The 19,259-nt window shown below is 40.7% G+C and overlaps 1 protein-coding gene across 1 annotated transcript in view; it reads right to left on the bottom strand.

Annotated features, from left to right (window-relative positions):
• Positions 1 to 737: 737 nt before the first annotated feature.
• The window catches only part of LOC148128581 (vomeronasal type-2 receptor 26-like), an 18,691-nt gene continuing 169 nt past the window's right edge, over positions 738 to 19,259 (bottom strand). The window contains exons 2-8 of the mRNA XM_087948778.1: positions 17,837 to 18,055; positions 12,836 to 13,031; positions 10,916 to 11,207; positions 9,995 to 10,654; positions 8,321 to 8,539; positions 8,015 to 8,141; positions 738 to 1,711 (exon numbers count right to left, since the gene is read on the bottom strand). Coding sequence (XP_087804904.1) covers positions 807 to 1,711; positions 8,015 to 8,141; positions 8,321 to 8,539; positions 9,995 to 10,654; positions 10,916 to 11,207; positions 12,836 to 13,031; positions 17,837 to 18,055 — 2,618 coding nt within the window. The 3' untranslated portion in view covers positions 738 to 806. The remainder of the gene's footprint in view (positions 1,712 to 8,014; positions 8,142 to 8,320; positions 8,540 to 9,994; positions 10,655 to 10,915; positions 11,208 to 12,835; positions 13,032 to 17,836; positions 18,056 to 19,259) is intronic.

The following is a 19,259-nucleotide window of genomic DNA, read 5'->3' as shown; positions in this document are numbered from 1 at the left end:
ACTGGTTGACTGTTTTTGCACCATTGGTAGTTTAACAATGAACCACAATCAGCTGGCTGAATATGAAACTGTATATTCACACTGATTCTCAATATCTCTCTGGGCCCATAACCAGTGTTATGATCAGGGGTGGGTTTCTACCGGTTCTGTCCATTTCTGTAGAACTGGTAGCTCTGAAGAGCAGCAGACATAGAACTGGTTCTATCTCTGCTGGTGTTTTTGCCCACCTGCCCACCCGGGCTCTTACCTGATCTTTATTTCCTGATTTTTCAACTTCAGCTACCGAACGAGGCACAGCTGCATTTAAAAATGCAGGAAAAGAGGGCTGTTTCAAAGGCTGCTTCTCTGCACCCAGCGTGCTAATGATGATTTACAGGTGCACGCTTGCAGCTTGCAGGGAAGCACATCATAAATCACCAAACCTCGTAAATCCTGAACCGGTAGTTAACCCTGTTAACCACTCCAAACTTGATTGCAGAAAGTACGACTTCAGCAACAGAGTGGAACTACCTAACTTTGTTGTTACATCTCCAAACACACATTCCTTTTTCCTCAAACTAACCACTAGTGACCTCTGCCCATTCCTAAGAGGTCTGTAAGGGGCATGCAAAAGTGCACAATTGTGCCTATCATCCCTGTACTATTGCCCCCAATTATTCGTACCCATTTCCTGTATTTATAGTTAAGTTTATTATCTGTATTATTTTGTAAGCAATTGACAAATCAAATCAAATCAAATCAAATAAATAAAATAAATAAATGCAAAAATGTCCCAAACTCACATTAAAATTTACAGTCCTTGCATGTCAGTGATTTTTGTGCCTCATTATGTTCTCTCGGCAATTCAGATTGGGCCTCAATAGGATAATGTAGCATTTGGGGAAAAAGATGCAAGCCAAGAGACCAGCCCCAGAGGCCAAGATGGAGAAGATCTCCACAGCCACCATGGACTTCCCTTTGGTGCTTAGGTAGGTGGGGATGAAAGTGACCCAAACACTGCAAAAGACCAGCATGCTAAAAGTAATGAACTTAGCTTCATTAAAACTGTCAGGCAGTTTCCTAGCCAGAAAGGCCACCGTGAAGCTCACAAGGGCCAGGAAACCCAGGTAGGCCAGGACAGTGTAAAACATTGAAGCTGAGCCTTCATTACATTCCAAGATGGCCTCTCCTACCAGGGAGTGGAAGTCCATGTTTGGAAATGGAGGGAAGGTTGCCAGCCAGATGGTGCAAATAATTGCTTGGGTCAGGGGACAGGCTATGACAATGAAGTTGGTCAGTGGTTTTCCTAAGAGCTTCCTTGACTTGTTCCCTGGCTTGGTGGCCATGAAGGCCAGAACTACCATGACAGTTTTTGCCAAGACAGAGGAAACAGCGAGGGAAAAGAGAATGGCAAAGGCAAATTGTCGGAACTGACAAGTGAACTTCCTGGGATGTCCGATAAAGAGGAAGGAGGAGAGGAAGCAAAGCAGGAGGGAGACCAGGAGAATGTAGGTGAGATCTCGGTTGTTGGCTTTGACAATTGGTGTGTCATGATGTTTGAGGAAAATTACCAGGACTGCTATTGTGATCATGGAGAGAGAAAGTGTGAGAGAAGCTAAAGCATATCCCATAGTATCCTGATAGGCAAGGAAGTGGGTCTTCTTGGCAATGCAGTGGTTCTTGTCCTTGTTAGGGTATTTGTCTTCTGGGCAGGGGTCACAGCGAGCTGCATCTGAAATCAAGATAAAATAATAAGATGAAAGTCCTTAAGGATTTCATAGGCATCTGCCTTAAGCATCATCCCTCTCTCAGTTGTACCATGACTATCCCACTGAGCACGTTATGGACATCAAAGAGAGAAAATCCTTCTTCATTGGTGATGACCCTGAGAATATGTTAGCCAGAGATAAGATTCTTTTCAGGTCCAGTTTGTCTGGTCAATTTTCCGTGGAAAGAAATACCAGTCACTGGCAACTTCCACGACTACTGTGGCTTTAAGTGAAATGGCCAACTGTATTTTTCTTCACGTGCCTCTGCATAGCAGTGGCAGGAGAGGAGACCAATGTTGAGTGAAGGATGTTGAGGTAATTCCCCGTTAGGAGAATGAGCGCACACAGGGAGATGTATAGAGAGTAGTGTTTGAATAATACACACACAGCACACAGATACACTGTACAGTAAATGTTGGTTTTTACTTCCAATAAAGGTTTTAAGCAAAGTTCAAAATAAGCAGTCCAAAGTCATTCACAAGTAAATCAGTCAGTTTTCAATCCAGGGATAATCCAATAACAAATTCCAGTGTCAAAAACAGTTCAGTATCAGACTTACATCAAATCCAGGAATATCAGTCAATTAGGAAAAATGGAGGAACGGCAATACTTTCCAACAGAAGGAAACAGAGATTCACTCTCTTCTGAGACTAAGGCTAAACAACCCAGGTTTCTGGCTCCATCTTATGGCCGTTTGAGTAACCACACCCAATTACAGTTTTGCATTTTCTTAAAGATACAGTTTTAAAATGTTTATCCTGGTTTATATATTTCTAACCCAAATACCTGTTAGGTGACTTACATTCCTAACATTCTCCCCTTTTGGGTAAGACAATATATACAACCTTACATTCTAAGTCCATAATCCTCACAGCATACCTTATGCTTTATAGAGCCTTGGGCCTTTGTAAAATGATCTGCTATATTGTTTTCTGACATACAGTATTCTAGCTTAATCATCTTACTTTGCACACATTGTCTTACATTTAAATATCTTAAATCTGTCTGTTTCGTTCTTGTTTTAACAGCAATATTTGAAGCCATCTGTATTGCTGGTTGGTTATCTTCGTAAATAACAATAGGAACTGTTACATCAATTCCCATATCAATCAATAATTGCTTATACAAAACTAAATCTGTACATAATAAAGACAAACATGAGAATTCAGCCTCCATTGTTGACAAACTTAGATGTTTCTGACTAATAGACATCCATCCAATCAATGCTTTTTCCAATAATACTACAGTACCTGATGTAGATTTTCATGTATTTATGTCTGTAGCAAAACTTGCATCAGCATATGCAGTTAGATTCAGTTCATCTTTAGGCTCCAAATACAATGCATAGTGCATTGTTTGTTTCAGATATCTTAACACACGTTTAGCAGCTTGCCGGTGCCTTTCAGTTGGCTCAGTATTAAATCTCATTAATTGATTAACACTGTATGCAATATCTGGCCTTGACCAATTACTGAGATAAGATAAACTACCAATCAAGGACTGATAAATGTTCTTATCAAAAATAGGACTTTGAACATCACTATTGCTAAACTCCTGGCTCATTGGTGTCTTAGCCGGCTTACAAAGTTCCATTTTGAAACTTTTTAGTAATTGGTTAATTTTATCTGCCTGTGAGATCTTGTATCCTCCCCTAGTTCTTTCTGTCTTTAAACCAAGATATTGTTTGATTTCTCCTAACTGTTTTATCTTAAATTTTTGTTCCAACAGTGAGATTATTTTAGTAGCTTCTTGTTCAGTTTTGGTGATTAATGCTATGTCATCAGTAAATAATAGCAATAATGAAATTACACCATTATTTTCTCTTTTAAACAAACATGGATCAGCCATGCCAGCTACAAAACCTATCTTAGTTAATTCTTTAACTATACATTAGTTCCACTCATATCCTGATTGCTTCAAACCATAAAGACTCTTTTTCAATTTCCAGCAAGCAATTGTATTATCATTTTTGAGACCTAAAGGTTTCTTTAAATGTATAGTATGTTGCAACGGTGCATGCAGATATGCCGTCTCTACATCCAAATGATTTATAATATATTTCTCCTTAGCTGCCCATACTAATGCTGCCCTTAATGTAGTAGCCTTCAGACTAGGTGCAAACACCTCATCATAGCCATTTGCTGTCTGATTGAACCCTTGTGCTACTAACCTGGCTTTATAGGTAACAGTCCCTTCTATACTTGTCTTCAGTTTATAAATCTAAGGCATGTTTACCTGGTGGTAACTTAACATTTTTGTGTACCTCCAGTTTTTTTAATGATTCTCATTCCTTATCCATTGCTTTCTGCCAAGCAGCCTGATCCTTAGCAGGATACAATTTCAGTTCACTATAATTACTTGGAACTGTATTCACTTGGCATACAACACTAGCCTGATATCTATCAGGTGGTCATGTTACACGGGTTGAACGTCTTGGTAATACAAGGCTTACTGGTGGATTTTCCTGTGCCACCTGCTCCTGTTCTTCTTCCTCCTCCTGTGCCTGTTCTACTACTTCCTCCTGTTCTTCCTCTTTAATGGCTATTTGTTGTTTACTGATATCATCTTTAGGGAATATTTGGGTGTCAATAATAATATCATTGCTGGATTCCTGTTCCAGTTTATCCCACACAACATGCTCGAGAAATTTTGCATTAGCACTACAATAAACATGAGCTGTGCCTTGATCCCAGAATCTAAATGATCTATGGTTGGCCTCATAACCCACAAAAAATAACTTCTTAGCTCTATGTTGCCCTTTCAGTCTTACTTGTGAGGGAATATGCACCCATGCTGGAGCTCCAAATGTCTGTAGGTAATTTAAATTTGGTTTTCTGCCATGCCAATGAGTGAATGGTAATTCACCAGTTGTTGTGTTAACTACATTGTTTAAAATATGGTTACTACACATTATGGCTTCACCCCACAGTGTTTCAGGTAAGCCTGAATCAGATAACATAGTACGAGCCATGGCTTGTAATGTTTGCCCTCTTCCTTCTATAAACGAGTTATGTTGTGGTCTGTAAGGTGCAGAATGTTTATGCTCAACACCAGCCAATTTCAGCATATTTTGGAATCTTTTGTTAACAAACTCAGTCCCATTATTAGTAACTAATGTAATTACTTTCCTTTTTATTTTTCTCTCTGCAAACTTTAGCCAGTTAAAGAAATGTTGGAATGTTTCTGTTTTGTTTTTCATAAGATAGCAGAAACCGTATTGTGAGTAATGGTCCATAATACTCAAAATACAGCAGGCACCTCCTAAACTTGGTTTTTTAGGACCAATTATGTCAGCAAACACAACCTCTAAAGGTTCTTTGGTCTTAAACCCATTAAGTCTGTTTGCTGGAGTAACCTTACTTTTATCTTGGCTACAAGCTTTACAGTTTAAAAACTTTCTACAGGGTTTCAATTGTACTCCCTCTGACAATTCAACAGTTTGTTTGAGCATTTTGAAATTAATGTGCCCCAGACGTCTATGCAATAAATGTATACATTCATCATGTGGCTTAACATTGTTGTAAACTGAGTTAGCCATCTTGTCATCATGTATTACATGTAAATCATTCTCTAGATTAGCAGTAACAGTTTTACCCTCTTTTTCTATTATACAGTTATCTCCCCTAAAGGTTACTACATAACCAAGATTAACTAAAGCCCTTACTGTTAGCAAATTAAATTTCGGTTTATGTACATATAACATAGTTAAATGTTTGTTTAAAAAAGAACAATATGCAGTACCTTCATCTGATGCGTTCATCTTCCATCCATTTGCCAATGATACATGTTGTTTACTCGTGGAAATCTTTACAAACCTGTTTCTATCTTTAGTAATGCATTGCGATGTTCCACTATCAACAACCCACAAATCATGGTTTACAGTTGAATTGCTAGACATAGCTAAACTAACATTCTTCTTGTCCTTCTGGTGATTACCAGTATTCTGTCGTTTTCCCTTCTTACAGAATCTAGCTATATGTCCCCTAGCCCCACAAGAAAAAACATTTCCTAACAGTATAGGCAGTTGAAGATAAAACCTCTTCTTGTGGTTGTTCCTTCCTCAGTTGGTCCCTATCCAACCGTCTTCTTGCTTCTTCTAACAACCTTCCGGTTATATCAGTCAATATCAGTTTATCTCTGGGCAGGACTTCCAGTAAAGATACATAATCATCATAACTTTCATCATGAGGAAAAAATGAAAAAAATAATGAAAACAATGAGGAAAGAATGATCACCAAAATTAAAAAAAAAACAAAATAGTTTTTTCTTTTTAAATTCTCTAAAATTCCTAAGTTTTACTTCCAATAAAGGTTTTTAAGCAAAGTTCAAAATAAGCAGTCCAAAGTCATTCACAAGTAAATCAGTCAGTTTTCAATCCAGGGATAATCCAATAACAAATTCCAGTGTCAAAAACTGTTTAGTATCAGACTTACATCAAATGCAGGAATATCAGTCAATTAGGAAAAATGGAGGAACGACAATACTTTCCAACAGAAGGAAACAGAGATTCACTCTCTTCTGAGACTAAGGCTAAACAACCCAGGTTTCTGGCTCCATCTTATGGCCCTTTGAGTAACCACACCCAATTACAGTTTTGCATTTTCTTAAAGATACAGTTTTAAAATGTTTGTCCTGGTTTATATATTTCTAACCCAAATACCTGTTAGGTGACTTATATTCCTAACAAAGGATGTGTATCTTCTGCTTGTGCTGTAGGTGGAAACATCTGGTTTGCACCCTTAAAGATAACCCTGAGGGAAGATGGTCAGAGCCAAGAAGGCTCCTGGATTCATAGTAAACCTAATCTTTCAAAACTGTGTTTTAGTAGGTCGATTAAGCTTGATCAATGTCATTATGAGTATTTTCAAAGTCTACTGCAGCGTTTGCCAACTGGTGATCCGTGGCCCACTGGTTGTCCGTGAGAAAATTTTTGTGGTCCGCAGAGAAATGTCACCCCCAGAGCACCCCCCAAAGCAATTAATCCAGGCTGCGCGGGAACACAAGCCTGCGCCACCCACATGGCCCGCAGGAACACTCCCCACCCACTCACTCCTTACCTGGCAAACTTGCCTGCTAAGTTGCTATTTTTCCTTTTTCCGACCATCAGCTGTGCTGGGAGATTTAGATTAGCTAGAAATGGTTGGATTTCTTGCTTTCTAGCTAATCTTTAGATCTTTGTCTCTGCTTTTAAGCAGAGCCGAACCTTCCTTTGGACTTAAACAGTGCAGACTCAGCTAGCCGATGGCAGATAGATAGATCTCTGAATGAATCCCATCCCTGCCTCTGTGTGTTTCTGTGTGTGTGAGAGAGAGGGAGGGAGGGAGAGAGAGAGGTTAGATCAGATCTCTCTCTCTCTCCAACCAACCTCAGCAAACCACCGTCAGTCAAAATTCATATTAATGGTCCCTGGGATTTAAAATTATGAGTTTGGTGGTCCCTGAGGTCCAAAAGGTTGGCGACCCCTGGTCTACTGTGCAAACCCCTGAAACTATCATAAGCTGTTTGTAACTTTCCCATCCCTAATGGAAGATGGCCATGTTTATTTTTTTTTTTTTAGCAGATGACCCTGGCAAGGGACAAAATGCTGAAAAGCAATGCCATCTTTCTGACTGATAGAGCAAAGAACATTTGACTATAGGGTTAAATGCAGGGGTAGGATTCAAAAATCCCAGCAACCGGTTCGCTGTCCAATTGCTGGGTGGGTATGGCCATGGTGGGCATGGCCTACAGGAACTTCCAGGGGGGGGGCATTTTTCACCTTCCCAAGGATCTGGAGGCTTCCCTCGGGCCTCTGGGAGGATGAAAACGGCCTCTCCCAGGCTCTGGAGGCCCTCCGGAAGCCAGAAACAGGCCTGTTTCTGGACTTCCAATACTTCCGGAAGGCCCATTTTTCCCCCTCCCTTGAAAATGGGCCACGTGGAAACTCCTGGGATGGGAGGGGCAGGGTGGGCAGGGCCAGCTGGTCAGTTCAAATATTGGTTCGGTGAGCCAGATACCAAATTTAACATCAGATTCACCTGAAACAGTCCGAACTGGTAGAATCCCAGCCCTGGTTAAATGTGATTGTTGTTTCATTATTTATTGAGTCCTACATTCAGGAAAAACATGATCTTTGCCAGGGTAGAATCCACTTAATCTTCCTTTGTTTTTAAAGCTACAAATTGGTCATAAATGCAGGGTTACATTGCTCAACTGATTTATTACCTCGTTCTCTTTTTCTCCTCTACCTCCTCATTCCGGCTGGAGGGTCTCCTTGAGCAACTTGCCTGTTTGATTAGAGATGGTCCCTTCTGGGCAAGAAGCACATCCGTAGCAACAACTAGGCCTCCCCTCTTCAACTTTCCTGGCTTGTCCTGGAAGGCAGCGCTTCACACAACGGGAGAAAGGCTTTGTCTGAAAGGAAAGGGGTTAGGAGAGGCTGAGGGGAAGACATTGCAAACATTCAGCCTGGCTTCAGAGTCTGCCTAAAAGCAGCCCCTCTTCTTCTTTCCTTTGAATAAAATTTTCAGCACAGCACCCTGGTCTTTCCTCTCAGCTTTTCTTAACACTGGAAGCAGCATCTACTCCCCCACCTGGTTGGCCCACACGATGGCATCAGGGTTGATGCTGAAACCTTCAGCTGAAGGAGCCTCCGGATCAACCCATCCGACTTTCTCTCGAAGGATTGTCATATTTGCAAAGACGACCCAGTTGAGGATGTCAAATCCTGCGTATTTCATCCCAGTTTCTGAAAAGGAGACTTTCTCTCCAGCGGTGTTGTTGAAAAGGATGTTCCTCAAGAAGGCGTGCATCTGGAATCACAAATCAAGCAAAGAAACAACAAGAAGAGTATCAAACAGATTTTATATTGCTGTATGAGGAAGTTGAACAACCCAGCATTTCCACAATAGGCCTTTAACAGGCTGTCATGTTTATTCCTTTTAGTTTATTATTACCTGCTGCAGAACCACAATAGCAAGTGTGCTGTTACTTGAGGGAGGGAATAATCTTGGATGAATGAGTGGACAAATTATTTTTCCCCACAAATGGAAGTTTGGAGGGAGAGAAATATGCCTAACTTGAAATGAGACAGGTATAATTTGGTTTGTAAAATAGGATCTGTCATTGCATTAGAATTCTAAATTGAGTCCATTTCAACTTCTGGAGGGTTAGATGTTCACTGTCAAGGAAATTACTGCCCAGGAAAAAAATATTGCCAATATTGGATGGCAATATTAAGAAGCTGCAGAATTTAGTTTTTTTCTATTTATTTGGAAATAAAATTTTATTTCCAAAGTGAAAACAAAAAACTGAAGGAAAGATATAAAGATGAAAACCAAACCCTCCAGCTACATTTATTGGGATTCACTGTTGGATTCTCCTCTCAGGCAAGTACAAAGTCATCCAAGGGTCATTGTAGGTTATTCCATGTTACTCCCATTCAAAACCCAGGAAGCATGCTATCAAACATCTGGTTTTGGCAGCAAAGTCAGCTTTGGTTATTGTCAGGAGAAAAAAAAATCACCGCACTGTTCAGCAAACCATTTTCTGGAAAGTCCAAAACTTCTCAATTTTGGAAAGTGATCCATCTAAAAACTGAACAAAATATACTTTTCCCTTAAATATTTATCATCTCATAAATCATTATATATACTTATAATAGTTAGGGAGTGAGCTTCTAAGTCGACAACATAGAGCACTAGCATTCAGGACTCATTAATTATGAGGGTTGATTTTTTTTCTCCAAATGTTCAAATGAGGCTTTTATTTCATTTATGCCCTGTATCCAGATGGACAGCGAACAAATTTAATAAATGAACAAATAAAATAAATTTCTCACTCTATATTTTGTTTCCTATTCTTGTTTATTGTTTCCCATATGGAACTTCTTTTGACAAGAAATTTCTGTAACTTTTAAGATATGAGATTTAAATAAAAGTGAAAAAAAAGTACTTAGACAAGATAGTGGAGATCACAAGAAAAAGTGAATAAATCCTAAAGCAGTGTTAAGTGAAGGTAACCAAGGAAAGGAAGGATTCCCTGGTCAGAAGGGAAGGAGATGTTACCTGCCAGGGTTTCACAGAGAGGTGAAGGTGTGGCTTCTCTCTGCCCCTCTTCAATGCCCGTTGTGATTCGCATGTACACGCAGCATGTAATGCGTGTGCCACAGAATAAGCAGCATTGTAGATGCTTTAGCTGAAACCAGTCATCTTTCCATCAAAGACGGAGGCCGGGAGGGTGTCCAGGTTCTCCTCCCCTGTGCAAACCCTTTGGCCATCAGGTGAGCCCACACCTGCCTTCAAAACCTCACAGTCAAATACAACTTCCCACCAGCTGGAGAGAAAGACATCTCCATGGGGTTTGTGTGGATTCAGAGCCCAGAGATAGTCTTTGAATCCTGGCACTGGGCTTGTGTGGACGGTGAAAGACAAAGCGCCATGGAGTGATTTTAATTTCTCCCACTCATAGCGATAGCCAATAGCTGAAAATTCCCATTGGGTGGTCAGGATCCAGACCTTCCCAGAAGTAGCTTGGTTCTCTTCTTCATAAAAGGAGAGGGATATTAAAAGGCTTTGCAGAGAATTTGAATCCCCAGAGATAATCACAACGTGAGCATCACTGTTCAAAATGGTCCAAAGAACATCTATTTGATCTCTGTGCAATATTTTGAATATTGGGATTATGTGAATGATCTGTTTTACAAAGTGTATGCAAATGTCATTCTGGGCAAGGGTGGCATCAAAAATCTGGATGAAATGGTCACTGCTCTGTGACTTCTGGACAACCACCCCAATCCAGTTCCACTGGAAATAGAGAAGGAGCCCGACAATGGCTGCATTCTGTAGGTGATACTGGGGATCGATCTGGTAGAAGGTGGGGAACTGGCTCTTATCCCTCAAAACAGGGTCAGAGAAGCGATAACCTAGCTGAGAGAAGGGTGGAGATGGAGGAAAAGAAAGAAGTTAAGCAAGGAACAATGTACCTGTGTTTTTTTATAAACCTCAGACCACCTAGACTAGCAGGCTATCCTATTCTAGACTTTTGTCCCCACAACCTTGTATCTTCATGAGATGTTTTCTACCAGTCACATAATTGGCTCTGCAGGTAGTTGGTGATTACCACAGAAGGCAGAACCTACAGCTTTACATCTCCATTCCCCCTTTCATTATATTATGTTGTCCAAGTACCTGAGAAATCTTGAAATTGCCAAACAGGGTTGACATCTGGTGTGAAGTTCTGGAGTTGAGGCCCCCAAGGACAGAGAGAACATTGTCCTGCGTGTCACACTTATAGTTGGGAAACACTTTTCCCCGGCTGGAGAGCAGAGAGAGGCTGACATCTTGGGTCATGCTTGCATACTGGTTCTCTTCATAGATGCGGAAGCCCAGGGTGATGTTGGGGAGAAGCTGTGGGTCTCTATTGACCTCCCGGATGGCAAATGCCAAGGCCAGGATGTGTTGGTAGTTCTTGGGAATGGGTCTTTGTTGCAAGTGTTAGAAGACAAAAATTAGAGAGGAGCAGGAGGGAGATTTTTGTTAAAAAAGCATTATCAGGATTCTAGGAGTTAATCATAAAACAGATCAATACAATTTATTTTATTGCTGTCAGAAAATAGGGTTGCTGTCAATCAGTTGATCCTACTGCTATTGTCAACATTGTTGTGACAAAGCCTTCTCTCCCTCAATCCACAGAACATTTCTGTGAGTTGATACACAAGACATTTACAAATTTACAGCATGAACTCAGTTCAAATCAGTATTGATTTTTTTCAAGATGAACCTTTTGATCCAGTTAAGAAGATGACTTATTATCTTTATAAAACTATGCACTTCATTATATCAAGTCTTGGACATTTTTGCAGGGTGACAACTTCTGCCCTAGGTTCTCAAGCACTTTTTCCCAATCTGGCACCCTTCACTTAACACCTTATAAAACCTTATAAAACCTAAAGCCTTAGTAAGGCCACACCTGGAATACTGCATCCAGTTTTGGTCACCACATTACAAAAAAATATGTTGAGACTTTGGAAAAAGTTCAGAGAAAAACAACTAAGAACAACTCCAGGTTAAAAGCCTTGAGACCAAAATATGAACAACAGTTTCAGGAATCAGGTATGTCTACTTTAATGAAGAGAAGGACTTGATAGTAGTTTTCCAGTAATTGAGGGGCTGCTACAAAGAAGACAGGGTCAACTTATTTTGCAAAGCACCAGAAAGAGGACAAGAAATAATGGATGGAAACTAATAGAGGAGTGAAGCAATGTGGAATTAAGGAGAAACTTTCTATTAGTGAGAACAATAAAGCAGTGGAATGGCTTGCCTTCAGAAGTTATGGGTGCTACACTGGAGGATTTGAAGAAGAGAACGGACAGCCACTTGTCTGAATTGGGAGCTGCTTGAGCAGGGGGCTGGACTAGAAGACCTCCAAGGTCCCATCCAGCTTTATTCTGATTGATTGATTGATTATCATATTCTCAGAGTCCTTTTGAATTTGGTGACTTTATAAATCCAACAAATGCAATGAAATTGATCTAAATTGAATGCCTGACCGGATTAATTTTTGCTGGCTAGCAATGATTAAGCCAATATATCTGGATGGTCCCCAGTTAGAAAAAAAAAACCCTTTTAGTGTCTCAGAGTGTGGAAGTATTTCTGCTAGGGATTCTCCAAGAAGCTCCATTGACCTAGAAGTGCCCAGGATTAACAGGAGATTGGTGTGAAGCCAGACTTGGCGGGACAAAAAACAGATCTTCTCTGTGTTGAATGTAATGAAAGCATGAAGCATGGAGTTAGAAATCATCAGGGTAATGAGATGGGAAGATTAGTTTAATCCAACTATATAACATAGGGGCAGGGTTAGGGTTAAGGTTAGAGTTAGGGTTAGGGTTAGGATTAACCCTAACCCTAACCCTCTCTCTGCAGGACATTTCTGTGAGTTGGTACACAAGTGATAATTTAGAGAGATTGAATCATCAAGAAGAATCAATGTGTTCTAACTAGGAAAATTCTACATCAACAGAGGCTGGGTGGGATTTAAGTCTGCCCCATGTTCAAGACTGCCCTTTCCACATTGCCCTGAAAAAAAAAGACAATCAAGGAACCACTTACACAGACAGGACATCCCAATCAGCAGGAGGCTCATGGAAAAAAAGCTGTAGAACTACATTAATGGAGAGAGGAAGGTTTCCACCGATGATAAGATCTCCGGGACTGTAATAGTCTTTTTGCTCTTCGAAAGGCCTCCTCCAGAAGCAGTTTGGCCTCAGGTCCATCTGGATGGCTTCAGGCAAGGTCCATAGCAATGCTAATAGCCAAATCATGGGCCACAGAAAGAGATTTCTTTCCCGAGAGCAAGCCAAAGGAGGGTGTTACAGGAAATGCGATCTCTGATGACTTCAGAGGATCCAAGTGGAGATTTTAAAGCTTCAGTATAACCATTCATCCAAGCTCCAACTGTAAAGGGATCCAGCTATAGTATTCAGAGCATGTGGATAAACATGTTTTCACTGGAAGCTCTTTAGGCTTATAGAGGGTTAATCTCTGGAAATCCACTGAGATGAAGTGAGAATTACTAGTGTTTTATGAATCTCGGGAGAGAGAAATGTCCACATTGCCCCCATAACTCTTCTATTCTTGGTATTTGGCAAGTGGAAAACTTTTCTGTGAAGCCACAATTGTATGTCTCTTTCAGTGAGTTTGACAACTGTGATTGGGAAAGAACATGGGGGGGATATCATCTACTTGGTCCCCTTACTATTAGGATATGCATGATGCACACTCTTTTACTGCTCTGACAAGATCTCTATGGGATCAACTGCTTTTGCTGCCACCACCAAACTTTTTTAGATTTAGAAATCCTCTGAGAGTTCCTTGAACTGCTTCACATGTCCTCTATCCTAGTGGTGTTTCCCAAACTGCACAATGGAGATAAGTTTCAGCTATGGGGGACCTAGATTGTTTTCGATAATTGGAAATTGTCTTCCTTTCTTAATGACTTAGTGGTATTCTGTCCAGTCTAACTCTTATTTAATTGGATCATCAATATTGGCAACTCTAAAACTCTAAATCCTTTGAAGTTTTTGAAGCTTGGCTCAAGGCTCATGATTTAATTAGGGCAACTGCCGGAATCCTGACAAATATTTTAAATGTAATTCAAATCCAATCACGTTGACTGATAAGAGTATTGATTTCATTAAATCTGTTGGGCAATTTCCTACCCAGAAAGGCCACTGTGAAACTCATGAGGGCCAGAAACCCTAGGTAGGCAAAGACAGTGTAACTTGTAAAACATTGAAGCCTCCTGTGGACCAACCAGGGAATGAGTTGAAGACATCATCCTCAAACAAATGGGGGGAATAGAACGAATGAACTTGGTTCTGGAACTGTACCTCAGATGCTTCATAAAGTAACTAACAGCAAGATAACTGGACCGATCTCCTGCTTTTATGGATGTTGCCTACAGTCCATTCTAGCACAGGGTTCACCCCGTTGCATATAGCAACCAGACAAGACTTCAACCCAGTGCCAGAACCCCCCATTACTTCCCTGAAGGAGTGGATAGAGCAATTGCAAAACAGGTGCCAGTACTAAGGGAAGCATTAGAACAAGTGAGAACACCATACAAAGCACAGGCAGATAAAAATTGAGTAGAGCCAAAGCCTTTGAAGTTGGGGATAAGGTGTCAACGTCCGAGACAGGGTGACCATTTGAGTTGCCACACAACTCCGTGCAGGGAGTTGTGCAGGGGAGGGGGATGCATGGGGGCACAGATGGGTGTTGGGTGATGGGATTCGTGCTGAAAGAGGAGCCAGGAAGGCGAGCCAGCTGCAGTCAGTTCAGAAGAGGCCTGAAGAGGACTTGCTGGAGCCATCTAGGAACAACCAGGAACAGGAGGGTGGAGTGTGCTGAGTCCATATAGCCAGCTGGCTAGTAGAAGCCAGTACTTGTATTGTTCATCATTTACCAAGCTGAGAGTCTAGTAGAGACACCCATTCTGCTCACAGTGTGGCCTCTTCTTTTGGAACCGTGACATAAGGTTTATCTATCTACCTGGTTTCTACAGTCCCTGCAGCCCTCAAAGAAACTAGGGCCAAAATTCATAGAACCATTCCCAATCACATGCATTGTAAATACTACCACAGTAAAACTCCAGCTGCCTAGGACACTTAGACAAGTGCGTCCTATCTTCCACCGTAGCTTCCTGAAATCTGAAATAACCTCCTGCTCAGATCCAAGACAGGTGTGATGCCCCAACCCATCATGGTTGAGGGTGAACAGCATTTTCAGAATAAAGAAATCCTCTACTCAAGGAGACACCATGAGTGACCCAATACTTAGTAGCAAGGAAAAAACTTCCCTCCTCTGAGAATGATTGGGTGCATAAGAAATGTATCAGAGCCCCTAGAACTTTCATGTTCAATTCCCAGATAAACCTAACTAAACATTTGCGTTCTTTCTTTCCCTTTTTTCTTCTCTTTCCAGGTGGAAGTCTCCTTCTCTTAGGGGGGGTAGCATGTCAAGTCCCTCCACCCCTATTGGCTTGCTGCCATTCAAAATATCAAAAAGATTTATGATCTTTTCCTGCTTCTGCTCTTTTCTCTACTTTGATGTACCTTCTTGGGAATGGGAGGGGGGAAGGATAGCCTGGGGGCATCTGTTTGTCTCAGCTGCAATGGAATAAGCAAGCAGTGCCTGAGAACAACTTTTTATCACATTCTCACTCAAAGTTCTCACAACAACTTTGCACCGGTGAATTAGCTTGCCTGAGATTGGACAGAGGGGAGGGAATTTTAACTTAACTTTTAACCTAACGATTTTGAGCATAAATTATAATTTCTGCCTTGCTCTTCTTGCTATCACTGTCTCTCAATAAAAGCTCCCTTTGAAATGTTGCCTGTTTCAAGAGTTCTATTTCCTTGAGGGGACAGGAGAGGCAAGTCCTTCCAAATGGATTGATTTATTGCTTGTTGAAATACTGAGATACCTTTCCATACTCGATGAAAGCCATGCCTAGAGGTAGGGTGTACTTGGTCTGCCTTTCAATGACTTGTTGAACAACCTGGATGTGACCCATTGTGCTGTAGCCACTTCTGAACCCTGCCTGCTCCTTAGGTTGTGCATCATTTAATGTGCATCATTTCATGCTCTCTGTCAGGGTTAAGAGCTGACCAGCTGATGCAATGATGCAATCATGGGAATGAGTCAGCAAGGTTTTTGGCTGTTATCCCTTTAAGAGCCTATGTAATAAGAAGAGGCCCTGTTACAGCATCTCTCTCATTGTGTGTTCTTCCCTGCTTGTTTGCTGCTTGTTTGACCTGTGCCTATAGTATGTGTTTGTGTAGTATATATTCTTTTGTAGATAAAATCACTATTTATTAGAAAACTCTGTTTGCTACTTTTGCTATTGGCTTGTCTCCAATAGTAAAGTTGTGCACGCTCTGACATTCTCAATATTCTTTTTTGCTATTACCTTGATGGAAACCTTGTAGATGATTGAAAGAGGGCTTATTGGGCAATAGTTCTTTAAATCATTTCGGGGCCCTTCTGTATAAGAATCACTTCAGCATTTTTCCATGTATCAGGTATTTTTTCTTCTCTGAGGCATCTGAAGTACAAATTTACTAGTATCTTGTGTCAACTGTGACCACTAGCTTTCAGCATTTCAACACAGTTATTTACTGAAGCATTTTCATTGATTTTATGGTACTTGATACTTCCTCTCCTAGGGTATTTGGCATTTCCTCTTTTGTGGGTGTTGCTACTGTTGAAAGGTCTTCATCTTTGTATTGCTCTGAATATAATTCTGATGCAAATGTTTATTCCAAATAGGGCCATTTCTCTGTAGGTAACAGAAGATCAGGGAATAACCTGAGATGTATTACATTATTACTTTTGAATATGTATGTATGCATCATTTCCCCTTCCTTTCTTACACCATTTTCTCCTTTCTGAAATGTATAAAAATATCAGTGCATCTCTTTGTCCTCTAAGGGCATGCAGTTATCCTAAAGCATCATGTTTACCAAGAAGCTCTGGCATTTGACGTGACACAAGGGATTGTTCCAACAAGTTGTGCATAATGATATTATTTTCTAATCTCAACCATGAGACTCCAACAGGTTGATGGGTCAGCAAAGCAGAATTGTGTTGGAAGTTGGGAATTTAATCTACATCATTAAAAAAAGGAATAGAAGCAGCAAATACTATAAAGTGTCAGAATACTATGGAAACAAACATATACCCACAGAAACATTGATATGGAACCTAATCTTTTAAAACACTAAAATAGTACAATATCCAATTAAAAAGAATAAAATGGGAAAATATCTTCCTTGAAATATTGAACTGATCTTTAACAGCAAATTTCTTTCTGCATAGGGCACAGTGTGGACAACTGGAAGAAAAGGGATGAAAAGGGCTGCGTGTCTGTTGCTGATAGCAGGTTGATTTATTCCTAACATGGTTTTTCCAAAAGACTTCCAGTTGACTTTTGAAAAAGCACCTTGGGGATAACCATGACCTGGATGACTGAGAATCTCCATAGATAGGTTTGTTTCTTTGTTTGTTTCTTTGTTGATTTACTTATTTTTTTCATTCAGTTTCTATATCTGGCCACCTCAGATATGCAATTACTCTTAATGTAACCACTTATAGCACTTGAAAAGGGGTTATTTAATGGATATGTTGCTCTTCCTCTGTCATCATGTTTTAGAAATGTCATAATATACTAACCATGCCTCAAAGTAAATTTAAATGTTTCTTGGCCATGCATCAGTTAAAGATTCTTGTTTCTTATCATATTCTCTCTACAATTCAGATGGGGCTTAAGTAGGATAACATAGCCTTTGAGGAAAAAGATGCAAGCCAAGAGACCAGCCCCAGAGGCCAAGATGGAGAAGATCTCCACAGCCACGATGGACTTCCCTTTGATGCTCAGATAGGTGTGGAGGAAGGTGATCCAAACACTGCAAAACACCAGCATGCTGAAAGTAATGAATTTGGCTTCGTTAAAGCTGTCAGGCAATTTCCTGGCCAGAAAAACCACCGTGAAGCTGATAAGAGCCAGGTAGCCGAGGACAGCATAAAACATTGAAACTGAGCCTTCATTACATTCCAAGATGGCCTCTCCTACTAGTGAGTGGAGGTCCAAGTTGAGACATGGTGGAGAGGTTACTAGCCAAATGGCACAAAGAACAGCTTGGACCAGGGGACAAGCTAAGACAATGGAGTTGGTCAGTGGTTTCCCTAAGAGCTGTCTTGTCTTATTCACTGGCTTGGTGGCCATAAAGGCCAGAACCTCCATGACAATTTTTTCCAGCACAGAGGAAACTGCAAGGGAAAAGAGAATGGCAAAGGCAGATTGTTGGAAGAGTCAGGTGAGCTTCCTGGGTCGACCAATGAAGAGGAAGGAGCAGAGGAAGCAGAGCAGGAGGGAGACCAGGAGGAGGTAGGTGAGATCTCTGTTATTGGCCTTGACGATTGGTGTGTCATGATGTTTAAGGAAAACTGCCAGGACTGCCAATGTGATCATGGAGAGAAAAAGAGTGAGAGACATTAAAGTGTATCTGAGGGTCTCTTGATAGGAGAGGAAATTGATTTTCTTGGCAATGCAGTGGTCCTTCTCCTTGTTGGGATACTGCTCTTCTGGACACAGGTCACACCAAGCTGCATCTGAAATAAAAAAATCAAATCTTTGAGCATTTTTTCACACTCTTATTCCTCCGTCCCTCTACTGTGATATGACTGTCATCTTTCTGTTATGGCAGATCCAGAAAGGAAGTCGTGCAATGACCCCCTGGGCATTTCATGGTGGATGAAACATGGAAATTCTTTTGATATTATTGATGATACTTCAGCTAGGTTAGCCAGAGACAAGGTTGTGTTGAGCTCCAGCTAGTCTGATTTCTTTGCTGTGCGAAAGAAAAATAAATATTCAGCACTTCCATGATTATTATGGCTTTCAGTGTGAGAGAGATTGTCATTTCTTTCCCAATTTTTACTGGAATCACAAAAAGACTGACATATCTGTCAGCCAGAAATCCTACTCTTTCATGTGTTTGTGCATTATTTTTGTTTTTGTGCTGAGAAGATCTAAAATGCAACAGAGAATGACATAAAACTGTGTTTTATAGTAGGGGAAGGTCTCATATGCTGATTCAAAACTGAAATGCAACTTTTTCAGGAAAATAGTGGCAGCTAGTTTTCTCAATGGGACGTGTCACTACCCTACATGAAATTCTTGAGGAGTGAGAAGGGTGGCCTGTAGGGTCAGGTCAAATTATAACCATAAACTGAGAGATTCTGCTGTAAATTATGAATGCTTTGATAGATGTTGATCCTAATAAAAATGGCAACAAAATTAAAGATTGTGATTTAAGAATCGACTTCCTTTGTACTGGAAGATCTGATTGACAGGTGTTCTACCTGTTTGATTGGAAATGGTCCCTTCTGGACAAGGGGCACATTGGTAGCAGCAAACCTTCTCTCCCTTTGGAACTCTCTTCCTTTCTCCTGCCTGGCACCTCTTCATGCC

The sequence above is a fragment of the Notechis scutatus genome, unplaced genomic scaffold (genome assembly GCF_049901735.1).
Source record: "Notechis scutatus isolate UNSWTSFEM ecotype Mainland unplaced genomic scaffold, rNotScu1.2 NSCUSCF19, whole genome shotgun sequence".
In the NCBI taxonomy this organism is placed as follows: Eukaryota; Metazoa; Chordata; class Lepidosauria; order Squamata; family Elapidae; genus Notechis; species Notechis scutatus.
Note: the sequence above shows the minus strand (reverse complement) of the source record. Positions and strands in the feature narration are given on the sequence as shown.